Raw genomic sequence first — 25,487 nt, 5'->3', positions numbered from 1 at the left:
CAAATATTTTATTTTATTGCATAAACATTTTGAATAAGAATGGAGGTTTTAAGTCAGAGTATTATATAAACAATTTTTTTTTTTACAATATGTTATTTTCATTCTGTAGGGCCATTTTTTTAAAAAGGAATTCTTTTTAAAGTTGGCTAAATGGAAATTTTTAACATTTACGAAAGTAGAAAGAATAGATTAACGAATTTTGTCCATGGCCAAGCCTATTTTATCTTTCCTCTTCCCAGTTCCCTCCTCCACTATTGGATTATGTTGAAGTACATCCCAATGACAGATCAATTTATTAATAAATACTTATAAATATTTTATTATAGAAGTCCTTTAGAAAAAAAACAAGATTTATTATTAAGTCACTATTTAGTACAGAGAGATCTTTGGTGAGCCTTTCATATCTCAGCCATTTCCCTAACTTCATAGTTATCCTGAAGATGCCCAAATCCACTTCTCTAGCCCTGCCCCAAACTCTGGGTCACCTGTTTACCTTCCCCTGTTCATCTTCACTTGAATGGCCCACACACATCTCATACTCAACTAGGGCTAAGTTAATTCATTACCCTTTCTCTAACTCCTTGCCACTCTATAAACTGTCACCCTTTCCTCAGAACCTGTGCTTTGTTCTAGTAAAAAAAAAAAAATCCCACAAAACAAACAAACAATAACAAAAAAGCACATGATGCTATTGCTCAAGACAGAAGCCTACCTCTAGAAGCCATGTCATCACTTTTTCATGACAGAGACAAAATAATTCTCCGGGGTTAGCTTTTCCCCAAAACAACACTCCCCTGCAAAATGTTCCACATAGGCTTTGAGACACAAACCCAGACATGGGCTGCTGGTGCAGACTACCCCTTCTATTACCACCCAAAAAGTGTAGAGTTCTAAGTATTGCATCTAAACAGACTTATGTATGGAAGATCAATGTTCCCAAAGACATACAATTTGCCTCTTAAATTAGCATTCTCTGAGGTTTAGGTGTTTCTCTGACAAATTAAGTACAGTTACTTATTCATTGTTTAGTATCAAGAAGAAGAATGCTTAAAACTCACTGAAATATCAAGGAATTACGGGCAGTAATCTATGGCTTGTTCAAGGAAAGTGTTTGTAAATTGCCATTCTCTGCTCCTGTGCGTGAGACAGAACTTTCTGCACTGTCTTCATTGAATTGCTGACACATTCTAATGAGACTGCAGAGTAAGGAACTGGTCTGCCTTATGCAAATCTTGCCATCCCATAATGGGATGCAGAGCTTGACATCCCGTAGGCTTCTAGCTTATACACAGGCTCTATTAGCACTATATGCGGTGCAGAGCTGTTAATCTTTCTCACTCCCTGCAAGCTTTTTTCTCCATGGTGATTTATATGTAGGGGGTGGTGGCCTGAGGCTTCATGAAAATTACAAAGGGCGTGGACAGAACAAGCACATAGTTTACTGATGTGTTGCTGTCTGCATTCCTGCCTCACATAAAGTCTCCTTCCTGTGAAAGTAAGGCATTCCTCTGCATTCTGGAACCATTTTGAATCAACACTAAATTCCCCTCATTTTCCAAATGAGTAAGTCCTTTGGGAAGACAAGCTTAATATCCCCAGAGAAGCAAGTCCCCCATTTATCACTTAGTGAATTGGGCAAGGATGAGCGTGCTAAAGTTTCTTTTCTTGTCATGTTAATGAACCTGGCCTTTGACGTAAGGAGAATGTATCTGTGTGGGAGAAAAGGGTATTTTCACCAAGTTCTTGATCCCTGTGCAGTAATAGAGAGTATCTACATTTGGAACTTGCAACTATACAGTGGTTCTAATTCCCCAAATATCCCATAGAAACAATATTTCATTTATCTCCACTTAGAAGTAAGCTTTCAATTTTAATAAAGTGATCATTAGCCAAATTTACTTATGTTCAGAACACAAAGCTCTTTATCTTTCATATTAATTGGATGTTTCTAAAATGAGTTTTTGATTTTGAATGTTTGTGAATGTTTTGAATGTTTATGACAATTTTCCCATAATTTATAGCACCTTCTCCCTATAAATACCCAGGAATTCACACAGGGAAATTGTGCAACCAGGGGCCTGTAAATGGGACTTGCATTAACTTGTAGAGCTAATTCCCAATAAGCCTTCGTTTAATGTAAACACAGAGCCTGTTCCTGGGAATCCAAAAAAACAAGAAAGATATCTGGCTGTCACAGACGGTGTAGGAGACAGACGTGTTCATCAATGAGTGAAATTCTAATGGAGGAGAGAGGCTTTAGTCCAGAGGTCGTAAACTATTAGTGGGTCCAGGTTTGAGCTCCAAGTGGCCCCTGAACCCCATCAGATGTGTACACATGGTATCCTCAGTGGCCCGTGAGAGTCTAGGAAAGTCTGGTTGAGCAGACAGGTGAGCAGGAAGAGCAATGAATAATAACAAGTGGATGGAGTTCTCCAAGTGCAGAAGTAGAATTGACATGGCAGCCAGAAGAACCAAAGTGGGATAAGACATGCAGATGCAGTGTACATGATCCTTTTAGGATACAGCTGTGAATGTTGACGGAAAAAGAGAGAGAAGAGGAGGCACTACTTGCCTTGCATGGAATCAGAGCAGGATAAGCTTTCTGCCTGGGAGCTCCATGACGAGACCCTGAATGATCTCTGTTTGTTTCTCTTCCTCACCTGGGAATTCAGTATTAACTTATAGGATCTCTGCTATAAAGAGTGCAAAAAGCCAGAGGAGGAAAATGAACCAAAATGATAGTGGTAATTCTAGGTATGAGCATGTGACCTCATATATACTCAGAAATGCTATGGAACATTTATTAATGGTAGTGTGTTCATAATATTAACAGCTAGTATTTGTAAGTGACTCTTTTCTGTTGGTGAAACATATTGACATCTCTTTCCTCCCCAAATCCTTCCCTCTCTGCGAGGCAAGTGAAGCAGGTGAGCCCCTTTTACTAATGAGCAATCTGAGACTTTAAGGGATTAAGTGATTTTCCTATAATCACAGAAACTAATGAGTCCCAGAGTCAGGAATCAACCATGTCTCCTTTTTCCCAAACCCTGGATTCTTTGTGTCATGTTATTCTCATTCTTCAAGCACGATTAATTTTTTTCAAATGATATCAAGTCTCAGAAAGTAATTCTCTTCTGAAGTCAAACATAAAGTCATTACCAGGAAAAGATGTGGGATAAAACTATTTTTTCCTCTGTTGTAGATGTTCCTGAGGGAAATGCACGCACAGTTTTTAGCTAAGAGGATATTTTTTTTGTGCTTCTCCACCTTTTCCTTCTCTGTCCTCAGTTTTTTACAAAACTCTTTCTACTCACCCGTCTCACAAAGTGTCCTTTCTAATGCCAAGGGCTGACAGCACAAAGTCTGGGCCAGCATAATTCCTCCCATTTCAAAACCATTGGGTTTCTTGATTTTTCTAAGGTTTTGTCAGGAAACTGACCAATTACTGATAAACACACACTAAAGTTGTATTCACTTGCAAAGTGCTCATCTTTCCTTAAGGAAGCATTTAACTCTGCATGATGTAAGCCTCCATCATATTTGTGGGGAATCATATGCCTGCTCAGGACCACCAGAAAGGAAAGGTGTGGTGATCCCTCACCTTGTACCAGAGACCATGCTAAGAACCACACCGATGGTCAGCAGTGAGAAAGGCATACACTCCAAAAAGCCCTGGTCTTCTGTCTCTACAGCAACTTTCAAAAAATTAAGGCAGAAATTCACTATTTTTTTAAAGTCTGTGAATATGGACACAGAGATGTAGATAATGGCATAGGGAGAAACATGGCTGAATTAAAAAAATAGTGTCAGGCCCCTCTCATGACCATGGCACTTCCACTAGGCCATGCTGCTTCATTATCCTTTGAAACCCAGGAGCGAAACCAAGCAGAGATGTGACAATTAAATATTTAGATCAGCCTAATCAAAAAGTTACCCTTCGAAGAGTATGAATTATCTTGGGAAATTACCTTAGCATATTGGCTGTGAAACTGCAGTCTCTAGCATGCGAGTCATACCAGAGATATGTATCTTGCATAAATAGTTCATCGTTTTCCAGATGAGCCAAATGCGGCAAAGAAGCCATCACAACTGGGATGTTCTACACTGCATTGTCAGCAGGAGAAGAATCTATCGTACCTGGAATTCTGAAATAAAGAGATAGTCTTTTCAGAAATGGAGTATCTTTCATAGCCAGTAAATATTTTTCGTACTACCAACCCATTAAAGCAAGCAGCTATTGTGTAGTTTGGGTCTCTATACTGGATTGTGAATTAAACTCCCACTGGGGGCTCCAAAGAGAAGCCCAATGCTTTATCCTCTCAGCTACTGGGCAGCTCTCCTTAAGCAAGTTAATAAAGACCTTCCTGACTATCTGCATCTCATTATTGCCACATAATACAATATCCTGGGGTTTTCTTCCTTTTGTACAGAAATGCTTAGAAGCGACACGGTGTGTGGAATGTTTTCCTAAAGATCGGCTGGATTGGTGCCATGTTCTCTCTCTCCTTAAGGGGACTGAAAAAGAAAAACCTATTTCTTAATTACCTACTGGTGTTTAGGTGCTTTATGGCGCCTTGAATCATTTTGATGATTAATCTTCAGATTAGCCTAGAAAAATTTCGCAGCACTGGAGAGCTAGCTATATTCATTATTACTTTACCCATTTCATGAGCCAACAACAGTCACCTAACGTCGCTGTATATGAAGCTTCTCGTGTCTTTTTCTACTCTGGTTTTTACTTCTTTTTCTGGTTTCTCCTGGAAATCTTCAATATTTGTATTTACGCACTGTACCTTTTCAATTACTGGGAGTTGCACCTTAAGAGTGCATGTTAATTGTAATGAGACAATAAACAACAATCTCATTCACTTTGCTTCCCACAAAGATGACTAGGTTCTGTAATAGGCAGGGCTCCACAATGGCAGGCAGGAGCTGGACACGAGATTACACAGATGTACAGTGGAACAGTCACTGCACCACGACACCTGAGCAGTTATGCATTGCCCAAAGTCCCTGAAAAATAAAAAAAATAAAAGAGCTTCTTCACACCCCAAATTCTGGCTCATGATCAAGCATACTCTTCCAAAAGAAATGTCCATTGTAAAGAAAGAAAGAATTGGCATATACCCAATGGGTATATCAGGGTATTTCCCAGGCAAATGCCCCTGATTTGGATTTTTTGTTTTATTATTATGCTTTGGTGTGGAGAGATGGGTGAACCACAAAGAAGCGAAAGGGAAAAGACTGGAGCAAAGAAATGGGTGGAAACTATCACCGTGAGGCATTTCCATGTCATCACAACAACAACAAAAAGCAAAGCTCTCCCCTGTTAAATTATTCCTAAAAATCACACTCCTTGGTTGGAGTTTTATTTGCTTAATTCCAGTTCTCAACTGAGATTACCAACTGGCTGGGCTGATACTGGCTTTAACAGAAGGACGGAGGGGACATAGAGGAGAACAAATGACTAATTTAACGTCGGGTAGCCCCCATACCACTGCTACCCATTCACACATTCTTTCTTAATTAAAGAACCAATACCCAGCAGCAGATCCCATAGAGAAAATAATATTTATTGTTTTTTTTATTTTTATGAAGATTGTGTTAGTCCTATTTTGTCTCTTGGTATTTAACCATTTTCATATATAGCTAATAATAGAGCCCCTCTTGGGTTTTTAATAGATGCATTGCTTTAAGAATAACTACTGCATTCCTTAAGAAAACTGTAATGTACGTTGCTCCATTTTAGGGACATTCGCTTGTGCTGTAGTTGTAACATGCTGTTCTCATGCTTTCTGGTCATCCCCCATCTCCACCACAAAAACAGCACAACTAGAGATTTTAATTGAATCACTTACATGTCGTAGGAGACACTAAAGCTGTAATTGTTAGCATTAAATTCACTAATGTAGTTGCAACTATGTGGTGGTGGGGGTGGGTCTCTTTCATTCACTTACCCAGACTTGAAATCGAGTGTAGTTTACAGAGGCTGGGATAGTGACACGGGACAGAGGCACTGTGCTTTATGTATGGTGATGAGGGATCATAAACATGTCTTTTTAATCTGAGGATCATTAGGAAACCCAGTGATAGGGTCCAGTTGCTCATCAGAGAGCACTTCCATTGCTGTGGGGATTGAATACATCCTAAGAACCCTCGGTAATGATTTTAGAAAAAAATGTTCCACTTTCCAGATAATACAATCAATCTATGACACAGCCCTAAGACATGCAGTTTTTGTGTGTGTTTTTTTTTTCAGGGCTTAAAAACTCAGAGATTAACTTCAGGCAAAATGGTTAAACTGGCAAGAATATTTTGTATTACTGGTTGTTATTTGCCTCACAATTTCAGAGGTTTGGAAAAATCATTAAATAAGAAGAACAAGCTTTATTTATTTACTCATTTATTCAGAAAAATGCACTGAGGATCTATTTTGTGCCTGGCGTGATACTAAGCTGTTGGATTTTTAAAATAAAGTGTGGGGTCTGCTCATAAGCAGCTCACAGCAGGGAGGCACGAGAAACCCAGTGTATCCAGGCAGCGAGAAACAGTTCTTACGTGAAGATATTATTTGGGATTCACAAAAGGCTACTTACCCTTAATGCTTGGGAAAGGCTGCACCGTTATTCCATTCTTTCTACTCTCTTTCATTTTCAAATGCTTATGGTGACCATCTGAATTGATTTTTCCACCCCATAAATATGTTCTTTGAAACACTGGTCCAGAAGCTAGGATTTATATGGAGGGATGGAGGGAAATGAGATTAAAGCAACAGGAGAGAAAACACCAGGACAGGAGGTCCCCTCCCTCATGCTAGAGGCCAGTGTGTGGTCCATCCTGCACTATGATTCACTCAAGGGCATGATGACATAATCAAGGTCTGTTTTGGAATAACTACACCAGGGTCTGTGGGAAGGATTTTTCTATATTCACTCACATGTAATAAACACATTTACTTTAGCAGTGATGAATGAGAAATGATTAGTCGTGGGACCCATGAGAAGGGGAACCCCAACACTTGCCTGGCCATTTGGTGGTTGCTTCCTGTGGTGAAATGAGAATCCACTTGAGACACAGGGTTAGCCCTCCCTACAGTGTCCCAGCTGTTCAGCCTTTCTGAGTAACTGACATCGGCGCTGTGATATGTCATTGCAATAGCTCAAGGGCCATTCAGTCACATGTGCGTGTGATCTGGAGGCACAATGATTTAGTCACGCCAACCAGTCTACCTCTAGTAAAGGGCACTCTCATAGGAGCTATCAAAGAAACAGTGCAGGTGGCTTAAGGAGAATTTTGACAAGAATTTAGGCCTTCATAGATATTTTTAATTTATTATGTAAGGCCTCAGAGCTGCTGGCTAGTAGTCAGCCAATGCAGGCAGGTGGGGTTGTTCTACAGAGGTGCAGGGTTGCCACTACACTGTTGTTAAAATATTGAAATATCTTGATGCCAGTTAGAATTGCCTGCTCCCCTGAGCCCTGCAAGGTTCCCATCGCCCACTCCATCACCTTGGGTGTCCTGGCCCCAGGTCTGCCCAGTTTCTTCTCAGTTAAATGTTGACAAGGCAAGAGGTGTAGGGTGTACGTCTCCCATCTGTTCTGCTGGGTCCTGACCTGTGCCCTTTGATTATTAAATATTTTAGGTAGGTACATTTTGTAATTAGTTCTGAACATGGATTTTGAAAAGACTCAATGTACACCATTGCTTTTTGTTTTTTTAACTTTTGCTGATTTTACTGGTTCTCTCTGACCTGCTGCAGCTGCATCTGTGAAAGTCATGCTAACAATTGGAGCTTTATTGTCTTGTATGACACAGAAGTGATTCAACCCAAACTCTAGCTGTGCTGAGGTTTATGTGGTGGAGATAGAGGATAGCCAGGAGGCACTAGAACGGCATGCTACAACTGGAGTATCAGCTAATGTCCCTGATCTGGAGCAACTGTGGATGACATATTTTTTAAAGGAGTCCAGTAGTTATTCTTAAAGCAACTAATCTGTTAAAAATCCAAGAGGGGCTCCATTAATTGAAGTGGTGAAATACCAAGAGACAAAATAGAGTCAATGCAATTCTCATGAAAATAAATACATACTTTTTTCTTCTAAAGGGAGCACTGATGGTTTATCTAAGAAAGGATGAAGTGTTATGGGGCTACCCCATGTTGGTATTTTCAGATGATAGATGTCACTAGCTTACCATCTGTTTGACGCCATGCAGGTGTCTCAAATACCGAATGCTCCCCATGAAAGAGCAGGCATATTCTTTTCTTCACCTTTGCTTTCTGGAGCAAGTAGAGGGAAACCATGTACCTAAAGCAAATGCTGCTGAGACCAACAACGCTGCCCTGCAGGAGTTGCGTCCTAGGACTCCTGGGTTTACATTACCCTGGCATTTAGGAAACGTAAAAATAACAGGAATATAAATAACCGCATGACCTATGAAATTATACATGAGGAATGGGTCCCCAGGCCAGGCCAGCTTGCTGTTTAGGTGTTACATATTCAGCTAATTATAGGAAAGGCAAGCTACACAAGTACAAGGAAAGGAGAAGAATTGGTGTGTGGTGGTATTTTTCCATTATGGCAAGGACAGGATAGACGGGCACAAAAGGATCTGATTAGTGGAATTTAAAAGAACATTGGCACAGCATAATTTTCTATGCATTTTTGGGTCCTGAAACCCTTATTTATACTGACAGTCATTTTTTAGCTTTACTATCAATACCTTCTTCCCCTGCTCAGCGCATATGTTGTTGAAGATATCACTCTATTTCCTGCTTCAGTTGGTGTTTTCTAGCCTCTCCTGGGACTTGGCAGGGAAGTGGGTGGCAGGAGCTAAGAGGAGGGGACAGGGAAGCATTTCCATCCTACCCTACTTGAGCCAGAGCAAGTGTTTGTGGCACTTTCTGCCACGGAAGAGTGTTTAAGACACCAGTTCAAGGGGGAATTTCGATCTACTAAAGAGTAGAGATTTCATAAGGGCTTATTAAAAAGGAGGAAGGAATGCTGGGGACCAGCTCTAGCCTTTTAAGGTTAGCAGCATGTAGAGCAATTCTGTTTCCTCCACCCTTTCCAATGGCCGCAGTGTCATAGGAACTGATTAGTTAAGAAACAGAAAAAAATACAACATTGAAATATAACTATTGTAGAAAGCTGCTGTGTCACAGCAGTAAATGCATGGGAACCTCGTGTTCTGTTGCCAGAAGCCCTCTGTGGATACATTTCTGCAACTACTAGCAAAGGGATGATAATGGTAGATTCACCGGGTCAATTGCATTTGTGCTGTACACAAAACAGGGCGCACTTTTCATAAGCGTACGCATCTCCCCTTTAACTATGCAGCCCTTACTCACATCGTGTATCTCGTTACACAACCCGGCATGCATGTGAAATCGCTTCATATTTGACTTTAGGATCAGCCCTGTGCCTATGTGGATCCTTACCCTTGACCTTTGTCTTTCTCTAGGCCCTAGTGTCTAGGGGCAGTATGCCAGATGTTTGGGGTATGCTTTCCTGTATAAGAAAAGGTTTGATTCATTTTGCTATAGCAGAATGCAGGGGTGGGGGTAGGGCTTAGGAGTGATACTGAATTCCTTATTTGTATTTCTTCCCCATAATAACGGGATCTTGAAAAATCAGAGATTTAAAGTGCATCGATTGTTCATTGTATCACAAACTAGATTTGGCCTAACATAAACTAGATGCCTATTTGGGGTCTAAGGGATCCTACCCAAATTTAATTGCACACCATTTATGTGTAGCGGTAAGCACAGTCTAGCTGTGACGCCCACATTTTAGAAATGAGAACTTGAGAAGTAGCAGGGCCATGCCAGCCACCTCTCTCAGCGCTTGTACTTTTCCTTAATGCCAAATAGGAAAAAACAAGCACATTCCCTCCGTGCAATAGCCTTTCTGAAGAGGAATTTTCCTATAGACTTGCAGGATGAATTATAGCCAGCGTGAGTAATGAGTTTAAAATGTATTTTCACATTTTTTATGCCTTGCGTGGCCCCTCTCAGTGCTTGAAATCAGTCAAACAGCTATAGTTTGTTTTTCTCCTGCACGACTGAAACCTGGATCCTAGCTTATATGTTTCCAAAATACACTCTAAAATTATCTCAAGTTAAGGTAACTAAGAGAGAAATGTTTTAAAGCATTCTTCTTAAAGAAACACTCAATTGCTCATTCCTTCCTCCTTCTCCTTGACCTTTCTGTGGCATTTGGTACTGTCAGCCTCCCTCTGCCTGCCGTGCAAAGCCCTTTGCCTCTGCCACTCCCCCAGCTGCCCCACGCGCCCCCGCCTCATGCCTGCACCTGCCTGTTTGTATCCACTATCACTTATGTGTCACCTTCTGCCTCCTTACTCATAGGAACGTCACTTTTCCTGGAAGAAAGCCTCCCTGTTGGGAGATGCCTAAGTCTCTCCTAGACATTTTCTTTTCTGTCCTAATATCTGCTCTTGTTCAAATAACTGCCACAAAGTTTAACCCATGTGATTTCAGAGTCAGCAGCTCCAAACTCATCCTCATCTCCTGGCACCTGACTAGTCCTGACTTAACTCCCTGTCCCTCAACTCAAAAGGATCTTTAACTTGGCCCCTCCCTGACTTCCCTGTCCTGCCCATGCCCTAGTCTAAATTCTCACTGCTTTTCAGTTTCTAATCTCTCCTTGAGGCTAATCCAGCTACCTGTATTTTGCTAGATTAATAACTTTTTTAAATAGTCTTTTTCATGCCACACCCTTACTCTAAATACTGCCTGGAGGTCACTCATGTGATTCCACATAAACTCCCCCTTCTCAGGGCAGAGCTGTGGCAGAGCCAGCCTCCTCTCTCTCCTGGGCATGCTCCGTCCTGACTCTCTCGCTTTACACTTTTTACTCCCCTGCCCCCCCTCCTCTCCACATTCTGTCTGCGCTTCAAAATCCAGTGTTTTCTCCTCCTGCCCAGGCCCCAAAGGCTCACCTGGCTATTGCATCTCCTCCCACCATGGATTCCTGGGACATTTTGCACAGTTTTTGGTTCAGCCCCTGGTCTTCTGATGCCTTAGCATTTGCATAGCAGGCATCATGAAGGCAACCAGCTTTAAGTTGAGTCACCACCCAGAAACCTGAGAAAAGGCACCCATTAAAATGTACCCTGGACGTCCCTCCCACACATGTTGGCATATTATGTGTCAAAGGCTTTAACACACAGACAACAACAACAGCAACAACAAACATTAACTCACTGAGTAGGACACAATCCTGCAATGATTATTCTGAATAATTCTTTCCTAAATCCTCAAGAGCGATGTACAATCGTCACCGGTGCCTCTTCTTGCACTCATTAGTTTGAACCATAAATTCCTGTCATTATTGTCTCTTATCGCCCCTCTAGATGTAAGCATTTGGGGGATCTTTTTTTGTTTTGTTTTGTTGTAGATATACATCTCTACAAGCATGTAGTTCAATCTTAGTTTAAAATTTGGACTGTGTAGGACTTAATAAGTACTTGTTGAATCCATAGAGAGATCTCCTAGTTTGGAGAAAGAATGTGGTTGGCTCATGGCTCATCACTCCTCTTTTCTGTATTCAGCTCTCACATGTCACCCAGAGCGGCCACTGGCTCAAGGACATCTGTTTCCCAGAGATGGACTAGCCACTATGCCCTTTGATGTGGAGTGAGTACTTGCTATTGATGTGGAGTGAGTAGTTCACTCAGTCGCTCACTGTCCTCACCATGTATCAGTAGCTGGCCCACACTTGTGCAAGGAAACTTCTCTCCCCCTAGTACGGAGTGTCTCCCCTCCCCTATAGAATCTTTGCAGTCATTCTGCAAGAGAAATTCTTCTCCTTAGCCTTCATCTTACCTCTCTTCTCCCCCAAGAAAATCCTACCTCCATTCCCTCTCCTACACACATGTTCTTAACATGAACTTTTGCACACCTTTCATATCAGGGTAAACTTAAAAAAACAGTTCTGTGACTGGTGAGGAGTTAGGCCTTTCCTACCTGGACATTGCCCTGAGGAAATGCATAAAGCAATGGATCACGGTGTAATGAGAGCCAAAGGCTATGTTGCCTTGTAGCCTTATTTAGTGATTTCATACACTCTTCTCCCACTGAGTGCTAAGACCTTATACCTGGGACAGGTTCTGTTTATTTTTCCAGATATTTAAGGTTATGCAGTTGGGAGGAGGAGTGACTTCTTTAAGAAAAATAATAAAAATGACAAAAATTTAGGGATTAAAGTGGACATTTATTTAAAAGGGGAAAATAAATCAAAGCAAATGACACATCATTCAGTGACTAGAACAGTGTCTATACATAGCAGATGCTCAATAAATGCAGGGTGCCCACAAAAATATATATACACACTTTGAATAATGATTCCAATGGGTTATATCTGAAAAGAAAGAAACATTGGAATTAATTATTCAGAGTGTATATATACATTTTGGGGATACCCTATATTTGTTGAAAGAGAGAGAAAACTGTGAATAATAAACTATTGCAATTACATTACTATAAAAATTTTGACAGAAAAAAGCTGTCAGATATGCAAATGTTAACTGTGCACTCATTACCCTCTCCCTCTTGGGCCTTGGAAGTGGCTTTTGCTAGTCGGGGTAGGGTCTGGAACTTCCACTCACTAGACTCCTGGTCAACCCACCACTCCCTATCTCCAGCCAGCAAGATTCCAGAGACAACATTTACTGTATTGATTGCAATTTTCTAACATTAGAGATTGTAAAGTCATGTAAAGTAAGATTTTACAAACTTAAATATGTATGGATCTTGCATATTGGTAGGAAAGTAATCAAATGTTTATCCATGGGAATTGGGAGGACAATACTGAAGACGTGAATCCTCACATTGCGGACCAGGATATTTCTATCTGTACGTCTTTTCTTCCACATGTTAACACTCTGAGGGAGAAAGAGAGCAGCTCTAGCCCTTTGAATAAGTAGAGAAATCTCACCTCACACAATGGGATATTTCCCTTACCTTGTAATTTTAAATAAGTAGAGATTAGAAATCAAAGGCATATTATTAACAATGGAAATCCTTTCATATGTTCCCAATAATCTCATGTGAATGGGGCAAAATTATTACTGTGATACATGATTTCTCCACAGTCGTTCACATGAGTTTTTCGGTTAGTAAACTTGTCAATTATTTTAGTTACAAAAAGTATAATTCCTTTCAGAAAAGGAAATTTCTATAGCAGTGTTGTTGTAATGATTTATTCATTTTTTTCTTTCCCTCTTTCTTTCAAAAATATGTGTTGCACACAGGCTGTGGGCAGGCACTGTTCTAGGCAGTGACATTGCACTTGAGCTCATGGTGCCAAAATTCCACAGGGAGGAGACAGAAAACAAACAATTGAAATTAAATGTGTCCCACAGTGAGGACTCCTTAGAAAAACCAAACAGGAAGTGGGAGCAGGAATGGACCTGGGACAGGGAGAGGGTGCTGTTTTCTAGAAGGAGGTCTGGAAGGCCTTTCTGCTAGGGGAGGTTTGAGCAGAGTCCCCATGCACCATAGAGAGAAGGTGAAGCTGAGTGAGGGATACAGGGGTGACGTGTAGTTGGGAGCAGGGAATCAAGATATGGAGGGTCTCTCAGTTTCAGGAAACATTTGGATCTTAATCCACAGAAAATGAGCACCTAGTGGAGAGACTGGAATGGGGAAATGACGTGATCTGACTTAGGTCTTATAATGGGCTTTCTCAGCCTCAGCACTCTTGACATTCTGGGCCAGATAATTCCTTGTCGTCTGGGAGGGGACTGTTCTATACATTGTAGGGTGTTTTGTAGCATCCCTGCTGTCTACCCACTAGATGCCAGTAGTGTCCCCCTCCCCCAGTGTGACAACCAGACATTGCCAAATGTTGCTCAGAGGTGGGAGGGTGGGGAAGGGTGGGGTGGCAATATCACCTCCTATAGAAAACCACAGTTTCAAAGGATCACACCCACCCAAGCAGGATATTTTAGTTCTATAAAAACTAAAACAGGACAACTGATTTATTTTTTTTTGTATTCACATTTAGAGATTTGCTCAAACTCTCTCACTAGATTAAAATTTAACTTAAAATGTGCCTTCTGTGCTTGCTTGTATTTAATAGCCCTATCCTAATGTAAGGCCAAGACTATCTTTGAGTCAATCCCAATGTGATTTATTTCTCCCATACCTGTAAAAACAACACCAGGCAGGGGCCACAGAGAAATCCTGTGTATAGGCTAAGAGAAACCAGTATGGGTATTTGAATCAACCAATGTTACAACATACCTGACCGAAGGATGCCCTGAGTGACACAAACCACTGATTTCACAAGATGTAGAGATGGAGAAATGACTCAGACATACCTTAAATCATCATTCAGGATCTTACAGTTCTCACTTCTCTACTTGTTTGCTTAGATTCCTTGAGAATCTCAAATATTTCCTTTTGGTGTGACCGACTTTTCTTCACCCTCAAAACCCTGAAAGCCACTGCTTGGAGGCATGAACAAACTTGATGACTTTGTTTGCTCTGTATTATTCCTTTGAAAAGTCTCCATAAAATATGCATCTTGTGTGTGCACTTTTATAACCAAGGCTTTTTCAGATTTAATGCCCATGTCCTCTCGATTTGTCATTGTTATAATTTCCTCAGTGCTTACATACAGGGTAATGGGCATACTTTTGACCAGGGACATTGCAACCATTCATGCTCTAAACTGACACTTTACAACAAAATCAAATTATTGAGAATTTCTGCAATTTACCCACATTGTGACTGAATCGAGATATTAACAAGTTTGGGCACAGATGCTTTTATGTGTTTGAATCTAACTTGGAGTAGGGTGTTTGTGAGCTAAGGCTGACACAGAATTTACTATGCTAAGAATCCTCTAGTTAAAATTAATGAGTAAGGATAACCCCAGAGTGGGGACGCATATATTGATGTTGCAATTCGGGTTCAGTGGCTCAAGTACAACTTTTCAGATCTGAGTTCATTACTACTGAGAATGGGTGATAAAGCCACAGAAAGGAAGCTACCTTATCCTCTTACACCAGCACATGAAATAAGGAGGGAAGACTTTACATAAGGGGTCAGGCACAGGAATGAGTGTGGGTGGATGGTGGAGCCCTTCATGCCTTAGTCTGAATTCATCTGCAACCCTAACTAATTGTGAAATGTTTGCATGTAGATTAACCTCCACAAGCCTCAGTGACCTCATCTTGAAAATAGGTACGATAGTGACAGCTCTTCAGAATTGTTAGGAAAATAAGAGCTAAGTCAAGTATCACATCTAGCAGGGATTAGAACATAATAAACACTCAGGAGATGGTAATTATTGTAAAAGCAATGTGAATAATAATCATTAGGCTGGCCATTAATTCTTAGCTGACGTTAAGAAAGACATTCCCTTATTCCAATCCAGAGCCACCCTTGAGTAGACATATGCTTTTCATATAAGCATAGAAAGAAAACCTTAGTAGATAATGTAAGGGTCACAGTTTATTGTGACAAATTTAAAAACATTTATTGGCATCCTAGCTGGTTTGGCTCAATGGATGCAGCTTTGCCTGAGAACTGAAGGCTCCAGGGTTCGATTCAGGTCAAGGGCACATACCTTGAGGGCGTGAGGCAATCAATCCATGTGTCTCTCTCACATGGATGTTTCTCTCTCTGTCTCTCCCCCTCCCTTCCACTCTCTCTAAAAAAGTCAATGGAAAAATATCTTCGGGTGAGGATTAACAAAAAATAAATAAAAATTAAAAATAATTAAAAATAAGAACATCTATTGGCTACAATTTCACCTGCTGATCTGAAATGTGATAAGATTTTTTAAACTTTACTAGCAAAAGTGGAGGTCTTGACTATAATTTAAATATATCAGTTGTTGATGAGATAGAAATTAATTAAGAGGAAAGCTCGCATCAAATACTCATGCCGAGACACAGTGTCTCAGAGGGTTGAGTCTTGTAGCACCACACATAAGAGGACTGTCCCCATTTACCCAGGGAGGTTCTCCCTACTTCATACCCTTTTGTCGTAACCTCCCTCTGCACTGAGAACCAAAGCTAAACTCTGCCTGCCTGCCGTGGCCTCACCAGCCCTGGGTAATAGGCATGTCCTCCTTTCTCACCTACCCTTTGCTTCCACGTGCCCAGCTCCTTAGTACCTGGTTTCTTGGAAAAGGTGAGCTCTTTCGTGTTTGAGACCTTTAGACATGGGGGAGGTTGTCTATCAACACAGTTGCTTGTTTCCCTCCTTTTTCTCTGAGCCTCACTGCAACTTCCTAGGTATGTTTTCCTGATCCATGCTTTCTGAAAATGTTGGCTGCCTACCCTCACTTCCGAGTAAGTTTTCTACCCAGCTGGGATTTCACCACTTTTAATTATCTACTTGTTTCTTTGCTTGTTTGTCTATTGTCAAACTGGCCAGTAAGCTCCAAGCTGCCTATGATATTCATTATTGTGTCTCTGGCACTTGGAGGGAGGGTGTTGGGCACATGGTGGGCACTCAATAAACAACTGAATTAAAGAATGAAAAAAAAATTAGTCTTAAAGAGAAATAAAAGTTGGTGAATGTCTGTATCTTGAAACGACTTTAAAATAAAACTTGATTTACTAACTTTCCAAAGACTAAAAAGGAACAATGACCAAATAGAGTTGACCAAATTGAATAGATATTCTTTCAGTTACAGCCTTCTTGGCGATTGCTTATTGTCAAGAGCTGAGATCACCCAACCTCAAGGGCATCATTGTTCTTACGCACATTGGCTTGACCAAAGCCTTTTTAAGTATAAGGAGTCAGGAGCTGCAATGGTTCCATGGATCATTGAAATATAAAGGCTTCTCCTTGATTTTCAAAGACCTGTTCATTTTGCCTTCATTCTAACTGTCTAGCATTTTCTACTCTAAACCTTAGCATGCCTTCCTGTTTAGGCAGCCCAGATTCCTCCTTGTGCTGCACATTATTTACTGGTACATGAGTGGCCACTGCACTGTGGGTGATCTGAACAAGATCCTCACTGGAGGGTAAGGAAGTGGCAGGGTTGTTAGTGGAGAACACATTCCAGGCAAAGGGAATGCATAGACCAAAGCACTGAAATGCGAGTTGATATAGAGCAGTTGGGAAAATGCCCATCTGGGAAAATGGCCTGTAGTGCTATTGAGTATGAGTCTCAGGGGAAAGGGGAGAGGATGTCCAGGAGGAAGAGTTAGAAAGGTTCGAGCTAAGCTCTAGAGGGCTGCCTGGTTTGCCTTCTTCCTTCTTCTTTTCCTTCCTCTCTCTCTCCTTCTTATATCCCTCCTTATTGTCCCTATTTCCTTCCTTGGGATTTAAACAGCAATTCATTGAAATGACGTAGCCTAATTTGTCTTCTTGTCAAAAACAAAACCTGAACAATTGTTAGAATACATAGATTAAAGTTCTATTCTACCTCTTTCCACCTGCATGACTGTGAGTGACCTTAACTCCCTTTTCAGCAATACAGGGATAGCCTCTCTGCCTATTGAAGTCCTGGTTATGGGGATCATGGCTGATAAACTCTTCTTCCCCATGTAAAGTATAAAAAGCAAATTATGACTTTGAATAATTTGTTAGCCTAAAACTTCAGACAGGCCTAACTATAGACAGCCATAATCTACTGTGTACCAACAGACAAAGAGCAGAAAGAGCATGGATATCCTTGATGTCAAGCAATAATCTCCAAGTAAGTTGGAGTTTTTTTGAGGTCCCTGGGGAAGCAAGAGCCAGTCCCTATATGCCTGGCCAATCTGGGAGGAGAACCTGACTTTGGGGATGGGAGGGGTTGGGGAGAGCCGGTCTGACACCATGATGACAAATGTGCTTCATTTGTACATTCTCGTAGACCCTGACTAAGGATGATACTATCCTTATGTAAACATCAACCTCAGTTAGACATTGTTCCAAACCTTAGTGTTTGTTATATTTTACTTTATTATTAATACATAGTTTAAAAAAAATCCTTATTGGGCATTTTAGCCTAATTTGGACAATGATTTCTATGTTTGCATATCTGAGAGCATTCAACTTGAGACATACAATAACATGTAAGTAATTTTGTTAGGGTATAGAATAAAGAGGTAAGGATTTGAAGTTTAATATTCCTATGGATAATAACACATTTTACACTTATATTGAAAATATATTTCTTATTTTATTCCAAAGCTGTAAGATTGCTTCAGCTCTGCTCAGTTTAATAATTCAGAAACTGAATTCAAAGACATAATTATTGCCATACTTTTAGGAAATAGATTTCTCAAATGGTCAGCACTATAACAATAAGTGACATATGACATCAAAAGTTCCTTATAGACATGTTTGAAAATAACAAATTATCAAATTTATTTTCACCACTTAGTTTAACAATGTTTGTTAAATATGGTATAGCCATTGTGTTTAACAATGCTTTGGCAAAATTTGAAAAATATTTTGTAGGCCATAAATTTGAATAAGTATTGTTACTAAGTTATCATTTTAAATGTAATTAATGATTTGATAAGTTCATTATTCCATTTCAGTATTTTAATCAACATATTCAGTCTACTTTAACAGAAGAGAATAATCACGTCTAAAATTTATTTTAGGTTTTGAAACTAACATGAACCTGACTAGCCGAGATGATCCCGGTACATCAGAGATCGCACCAGAGACTCAAGATAGAAATGCAAATAACCATGGAATTCAATTATCTAATTCACTCTGTAGTGCTGTCGCTACTGAAAATGGCAATTCCATCTCAAATGGTAAGCACATCTTAAACTCAGTACTAAATAGATAAATTTTAAATTGTATCAACTCCAAATTTTAAATTGAAGAACAGATTTAAAACATAAAAATGAGGTAGGCTTAAAAACTGGAAAACAGTAGCTAAGTGGTTAAAGCATTAGCCAATGGATCAAATAGTTAAGGGTTTGATTACCGGTCAAAGGCATGTACCTAGGTTGCAGGTTGGATCCCTGGCCTCTGTAGGAGTGAGTGTCAGAGGCAACCAATCCATGTGTCACTCTTACATTGATGTTTCTCTCTCCCTCCCTCCTTGCCACTCTCTAAAAATCAATGGAAAAAAATATCCTCGGGTGAAGATTAACAATAATAAAAAAAAGGAAAATAGAATGTAAACTATGAAACATCTCTGTGGGGCATATTGATAACACATTATAGGATAAATCAAAGAACTAAAATCATTTTCAGTATTAAATGACTTTTCAGAAATATTTATGGAGAATTTGATCTATGAGAACCAGCATAAAATGAGACTTATACTGAGCAGAAGGAGTTAAATCACTCTTTTTCTTCTCATACCTACAAACTATGAAGGGAAAATAATATTGAAGGCATGGTAAACACCAAACTGGCTTTAAGTGTTTAATTGGATTATATGAATGTATCATTTGGAAATTGGCTTGACTGTATGTATCCAAAAGTTTCCTAATAGTAGCTTAAACAAATAACTTATTTCTCTCACACATAAAAGAGCCCCAGGGCTTCTAATAATGGTTAATGAAAAGATTCAGTCCAACCCATTTCTGAGAATATCCAAAAACATGTCAAATAGAAATGTTTAAATTTGTTTAATCTGATCCACTGCACTAGAAATCTAAGGCAGTGAAACACTGGAAGGGAATGAAAAAGTGAGTAAGAAATGCAATGGAAGCCAAGCAAAGAACCCCATATAGTCCAAGCTTTTCTCCAAGGGATGTTTGGGGCACTCACCTCGTGCAGAGAAGACTGGGCTGTGCTTCTGACTGCCTCCTGGGATCGAGGGGCCAGACTGAGTCTGGAGTCTGCCAGGGTCAGGGGGTGGGGCCTTGAAGTGTCCATCCTAAGGATCAATTGAATCAGAATCAGGAACCACATCACCTATGAATCATCTCAATCCAACCTCAAGGACTGATATGACCCACAGGTACCTGAGAGAAAACAGTTATATATATATGGCATCCTACACTTCAATTCAATACATAGTCAAAAAGTACCAGGCACAAAATAAGCTGAAAAATATTCTAAGCAGAAATAGCAGTCAATTGCAGTATATCCATGGCTGCTCAAAAGATCAGACTTCAAATGCACATTCTTTAAAATAAGTGTGTTTACTATGCCCAGGGAGATAAAAGATTGAGAATTTCAGCAGAAATGGGAAACAATAAAAACATGTCAAATGGAAATTCTGAAATTAAAAAATACAGTCATAAAATTAAGTATAATGGAGGATGAGTTTAAAGTTAATTAGACACAGTCATTTAAAAATAAAAACCTGGGGCAGTGAAAGATAACTCAGAAAATATGCAGAATGAGACACAAAGAAGCACAGAAGAAGAATGGAAATTCCAAGAAATGGTTTAGAGGCATAAAGGATACAGTCAGGGAGGAGGACGATTGGAATCCTAGGGAAAGAAGAGAAGGTACATGGGCAAGAGAAAAGATTTGGTGAGCAATGTTAGAGAATTCCCGATGCTGATGAAAGCATCAAGACACAGACTTGAGTTGGCAGTTCCCTAGGAAGTTTAACATACACTTTCTGTATGACCCACCAATCCCACTCCTGGGTATTTATTTACCCAATGGAAATGAAAACAGTGTCCACACAAACACCTGAATGCAAATGCTTGTGCCTGAAGTCATAATCCCTAACCCTGGAAATAAAGTTTTCTTTAACTGGCGCCTCGGTTGTATTAGCTACCTAATGCTGTGTAAAAATTCCACCCCCCCCTAACTTGGAGGCTACATACTACAACAAACAGCTATTATTGTCCAGTTTTTTGGGTGAGGAATCTGGATGTGGCTGAGCTGATTGCCTTTGGTACAAAGTCCCTTGTGAGATAGCTATCAGCTCTCAGCCAAAACTATAGTCAGCTTGACACTTGGTTGACAGATGGTCCATTTTCAAGGTTACTCACATGGGCCCTGGGGGGCCTCAGAAGATCCACTTCCCTGCTTACTTACATGGGCTTCTCCATAGGGTGGCCTCACAGCAGGGCAGGTGGCTTCCCCCAGAGCAAGCAATCCACAATAGCCAGAAAGAATACCCGTGAGGGAAGCCACTGTCTTTACACAGCCTATTCTTGGATGGGACATTGTTAGAAGAAAGTTATATATTCAGTCCACTAGGTAGGAGGCGACTATATGAGGTGTGAGTGCCTAGAGTGGACCCATTTGGGGCTATTTTTCAGGCTGACCAACTGGCAGCACAAGGGAAAACTCTGCAGTAAAAAACCATGAACTATTATACGTCACCAAATGGATGAATCTCAAACACATTGCACTAAGTGAAAAAAAGTTAGAATCTGAAGACTATAAGTGTGATTCCATTTATATGACATTTTGGAAAAGGCAACACTATTGGACAGAAAACATGAGTGGTTGCTAGAGGCTGGATATAGCACAAGGGAGCAGAGGACGGACTGCTGTCTTAGTCAGTTCTGGCTGCTGTGACAAAATGCCAAAGACAGGGTGACTAGTCAACAGCAGAAATGTATTGCTCACATTTCCAGAGGCTACACGTCCCAGATCAGGGTGCCAGCATAGTCAGGTTCTGGGGAGGGCTCTCTTTCAGGTTGCAGACTGCTGACTGCCCACTTCTATGTCTCCCAGGGCAGAGGGGCCCGGGAGCTCTCTGGGGACCCTTTTTTAAGGGCGCTAATCCCATTCATAAGAGCTCTGCCCTCATGACCTAGTGTCCTTCCAGAGGCCCCACCTTCCACCTGCCATCACCTTGGGGAGTAGGATTTCAACATGGGGGATACAGACATTCAGACCACAATGAACGACAGAGGGTATATGGTGCTATTGACAAACAGGAATGCATGTGTTCTCATAAATCCACAGATGTGTGCATCTAATAAGGGTGGCTCTTTCTCTCTGTAAATGTGATTTTGGTACAAATAGAAAAGAAAATATGCAAAACCTGAATAGAATAAATAGAAATAAAAATGCTCCTAGTCATATCGGTGGTAAAATAAAGACCAAGCCTGAGTCTTAAAAGAAAATATGCAAAACCTGAATAGAATAAATAGAAATAAAAATGCTCCTAGTCATATCGGTGGTAAAATAATGACCAAGCCTGAGTCTTAAAAGCAGCCAGCAGTTGAAAAGACAAAATACCTTCAAAGGAGTAACAAAGTCCAAAGACAATGAAAGGACATAGTTAACATGTCAAGTAAAATAACTGCCAATCCAGAATTTATAAGCAATAAAAAACTCATAAGAATGAAGGGGAGTTAGAATATTTGTGAAAAAAAATAAAAACTGAAGAATTAAACATGGGCAGACTCAAAATGTTCAGAGATTCAAAGAGGAATACAGAACAATTTTTAAAAGTCAGCGAGGTCAGGAGAGGGTAAAAGACAATATTTAATATTCTAAACCAATTTCAAAGGTAACCACTGAAAGAATAATAGTGGGGTATATAATTCCCAAACTAATAGAGTAAAATATAATAATAAAAAGTCAATTAATCAAAAGTATGGCCAAAGAAGGGAGGGGAGAGGGAAGTAAAATAGAAATATCTGAAAGGTTACACAAATAGAAAGGCCTTAGATGGTAGATAAGAAAGCATATATGAAAATAGTTAAACATAATTGAATCACATGAACTTTAAAAGACTCTCATCTTGTATAAGTTCACATTAAAAATAAATTGATTAAGATATTTTACAACCTAAGATTTCTAAAGAATATGTAAAACATAAGGATAATGAAATGTTAATGTAAAGGAATAGAAAATGAAAAGATTCACCATGAACATATTTTAAAACAATTGTCATCTATTTTGAAAATAAAAACTACATATCTGTTACACACACATACACACACATACCATTTTAACTAATGACAATAAAAATGTAACAGAATTTGTGGGGTGCTGCTAACCCCTTAATCAATGGAAATTTATAGCTTTATGCATATTATAGCAAAAGAACAAAGACTGGAACGCAGTGTTAAAAATGTCAACAAGTTAGAAACAAATATTAAATATCAAGAAAATGGAAGGAGCCCTAACCAGTTTTGCTCAGTGGATAGAGCATCAGCCTGTGGACTGAAGGGTCTCAGGTTTGATTCTCGTCAAGGGCATGTTCCAGAGTTGCAGGCTTGATCCTTGGCACCAGACTGGGCCTTGTGGGAGGCAACCAATCGATGTGTCTCTCTAACATCAATGCATCAATGTCTCTCTCTCTCTCTCTCTCTCTCTCTCTCTCTCTCTCTCTCTCTCTCTCTCTCTTTCTCTCTCCTCCTTCCCTCCCTCCCTCCTCCCCTCCTTCCCTCCTTTCTACTCTCTTAAAAAAAGGAAGGAAAGATGTAATAAAGATAAGGAAATAAGTTATTGAAATACAAAACAAGCAATAAAGCCGAAAGTTGGTTCTTTGAAAAAAATTTCTTTGAAACATGAATAAATTGATAATTCTCTTACAAAAGCAATAGAGAAATAAAGTGGACACAGTAGCCAATGCTAGGAATGACAAGGGGGATCTACCACAGATCTTGCAGAAATTAAAAAATAAGAAGAAAAAATTGTGAACATATTTATGCCAAAAACAATGTGTAAATTTGGATGAACAGATATATATCTCACAAAAGAACAATGCAACCAACAAAAATGGAGAAAAGTAATAGGAAAGCTACTTGCCACTTGTTGGCCTTCAGCTGAGAATAAGCCAGGTTCCAGAGGAGACTTGAAATATGCCTGGTCTCCTGACAGTTGCCTTGTTTGAATGTCACAGGTAAGTTGGTTGGTGCATCCCTAATGCTCTCACTGTGCTTCTAAGTTGAAAATAATTGTATGAGATTATTTCACACATTTTCTGCTTATTGCTTTATATCAGAATATTTTCAGATATAACTGGTAAGGTAGTAAAAAAAAAAAAGAAATAAGAAAGCTGAATAATAATGTAAGTATTAAATTAATTTGTAATTGAATACTTTTTTACAAAAACAAACAAACAAACAAACAAAAAACACCTCTAGGCCCAAATAGCTTTTCTGGTAAATTCTCCCAAAATTCTAAAGATGAAATAATGCCGGTGTTACACAAACTCTTCCAGAGGCTAGGAATAAGGAAAGATAAAGCGGAGATGGGGGCCCGGGGGGGGGGGGGGGGGGGGGGGAGGACCAACAACTCTTCCAGCTTTTGCAAATAGCTACTTAGTTTATGACAACTATGGCATTGAGGGACACAGAGGGAAGCATAATCAACTACTATCCACATGAGGAATAAATGAAAGGACTCCTACTCCACGCTGTTCACACAAAGTAATTCCTGGTGGTTTATAGAGCTAAATGTCAAATAGGAAATAAAATGTATCTAAGAAATACAGAAAAATATTGTTTTTACCTCAGAGGTGGGAAAAGAAAGAAGGGTTCCTTAAACAGAATACAAAATAGTGCTAACTTTAATGAAAAAATAATTATATATTCAGAGTTTACTTAAATTAAAAAAAAGATAAGTGAATAGAAAATTGAATTGGATATATGAATAAGCACTTAAATTCAAATTTTAATAGAGTTAAACATCACTAGTAATTAGAAAAATGCAAATTAAAACCACAATGTGGTACCTACTAGGCACCCTGTAGAATTAGAGAATCGACAGGCAAGGAGGAGGAGCTAAAAGATAACCACAAAGTCAGAACAGTGATTCATTTCGTATGCAGAAGAAAAGAGCCTACAGTGATTAGGTGAGAGAATGATGGGGGGTTCCGGGTAGCTGACAATGCATCTATTCCTTGACTTATGTGGTAGTTCCAGTTCCACAATTTCAAAATATTGGGGGGGGAGAGAATGAGAGAGGAAAGGAGATTTTAGGATGGATGGTAGATTCCTAGGGCTATGGAACTCCAAGGCCCGCAGAGATTCCAGCTTCACTATCCTATCTTTAGCTGCTCCCAAGGTCAGTGCTGGGGATGTGGTTTTTCAGCTGAGCAGACCCAATGATGTTCATTGTTGATTTATCAAAGAGGATATCAAAGAGAAAAGATAAGAATGGATATAGGATGAACATTGGCCAGGGCAACTGTACTGGTAATTATAATCACACTTTGGGAGTAGTCTGGTGGCAGGTAGTTGGTTGGGCAGATCTGTTCAAGCTTAGGTCTCTGGAGTAATGGGGGAATGGTCTGGTGGCTCAGGAAAATGAAAGATAATGAAAGATGTTTTTATGAGAGAGAGAGAGAGGGAGGGAGGGAGAGAGAGAGAAAGGGAGAGAGAGAGAGAGAGAGAGAGAGAGAGAGAGAGAGAGAGAGAGGGAGGGGGGGGGAGGGGAGGGGAGGGGAGGGGGGAGGAGTACAGAGGGATTACATATAATAATTATAAGTATTGGGTTCACAAGAAGAAGATTTTGGTTGCAATGTGAGGGAGTGGGATGAGGTGATGACACTGGTAAAATAAGGATTTTTAGACCAGTAATAAAAGCATCTAGAAAAAAGAACTGCAGTTTGACAAAAAATGATATAGGCTCCCAGGATCCCCAAATTTTGGCCTTGCTTAAATGGCATTTA

The 25,487-nt window shown here is 39.9% G+C and overlaps 1 protein-coding gene across 2 annotated transcripts in view; it reads left to right on the top strand.

Moving 5' to 3' along the window:
- MYO16 (myosin XVI) overlaps nucleotides 1-25,487 on the top strand; it is a 417,071-nt gene that overhangs the window by 350,383 nt on the left and 41,201 nt on the right. Inside the window, exon 32 of one of the 2 annotated variants that reach the window (XM_036301819.1) lies at nucleotides 18,583-18,741. The exons of the other annotated variant lie outside the window; for it this stretch is intronic. Coding sequence (XP_036157712.1) covers nucleotides 18,583-18,741 — 159 coding nt within the window. The remainder of the gene's footprint in view (nucleotides 1-18,582; nucleotides 18,742-25,487) is intronic. 2 annotated transcript variants of the gene reach the window in all.

This window comes from Myotis myotis, unplaced genomic scaffold (genome assembly GCF_014108235.1).
Source record: "Myotis myotis isolate mMyoMyo1 unplaced genomic scaffold, mMyoMyo1.p scaffold_m19_p_3, whole genome shotgun sequence".
Lineage (NCBI taxonomy): Eukaryota > Metazoa > Chordata > Mammalia > Chiroptera > Vespertilionidae > Myotis > Myotis myotis.
This window is presented reverse-complemented; position numbering and strand designations above follow the sequence as displayed.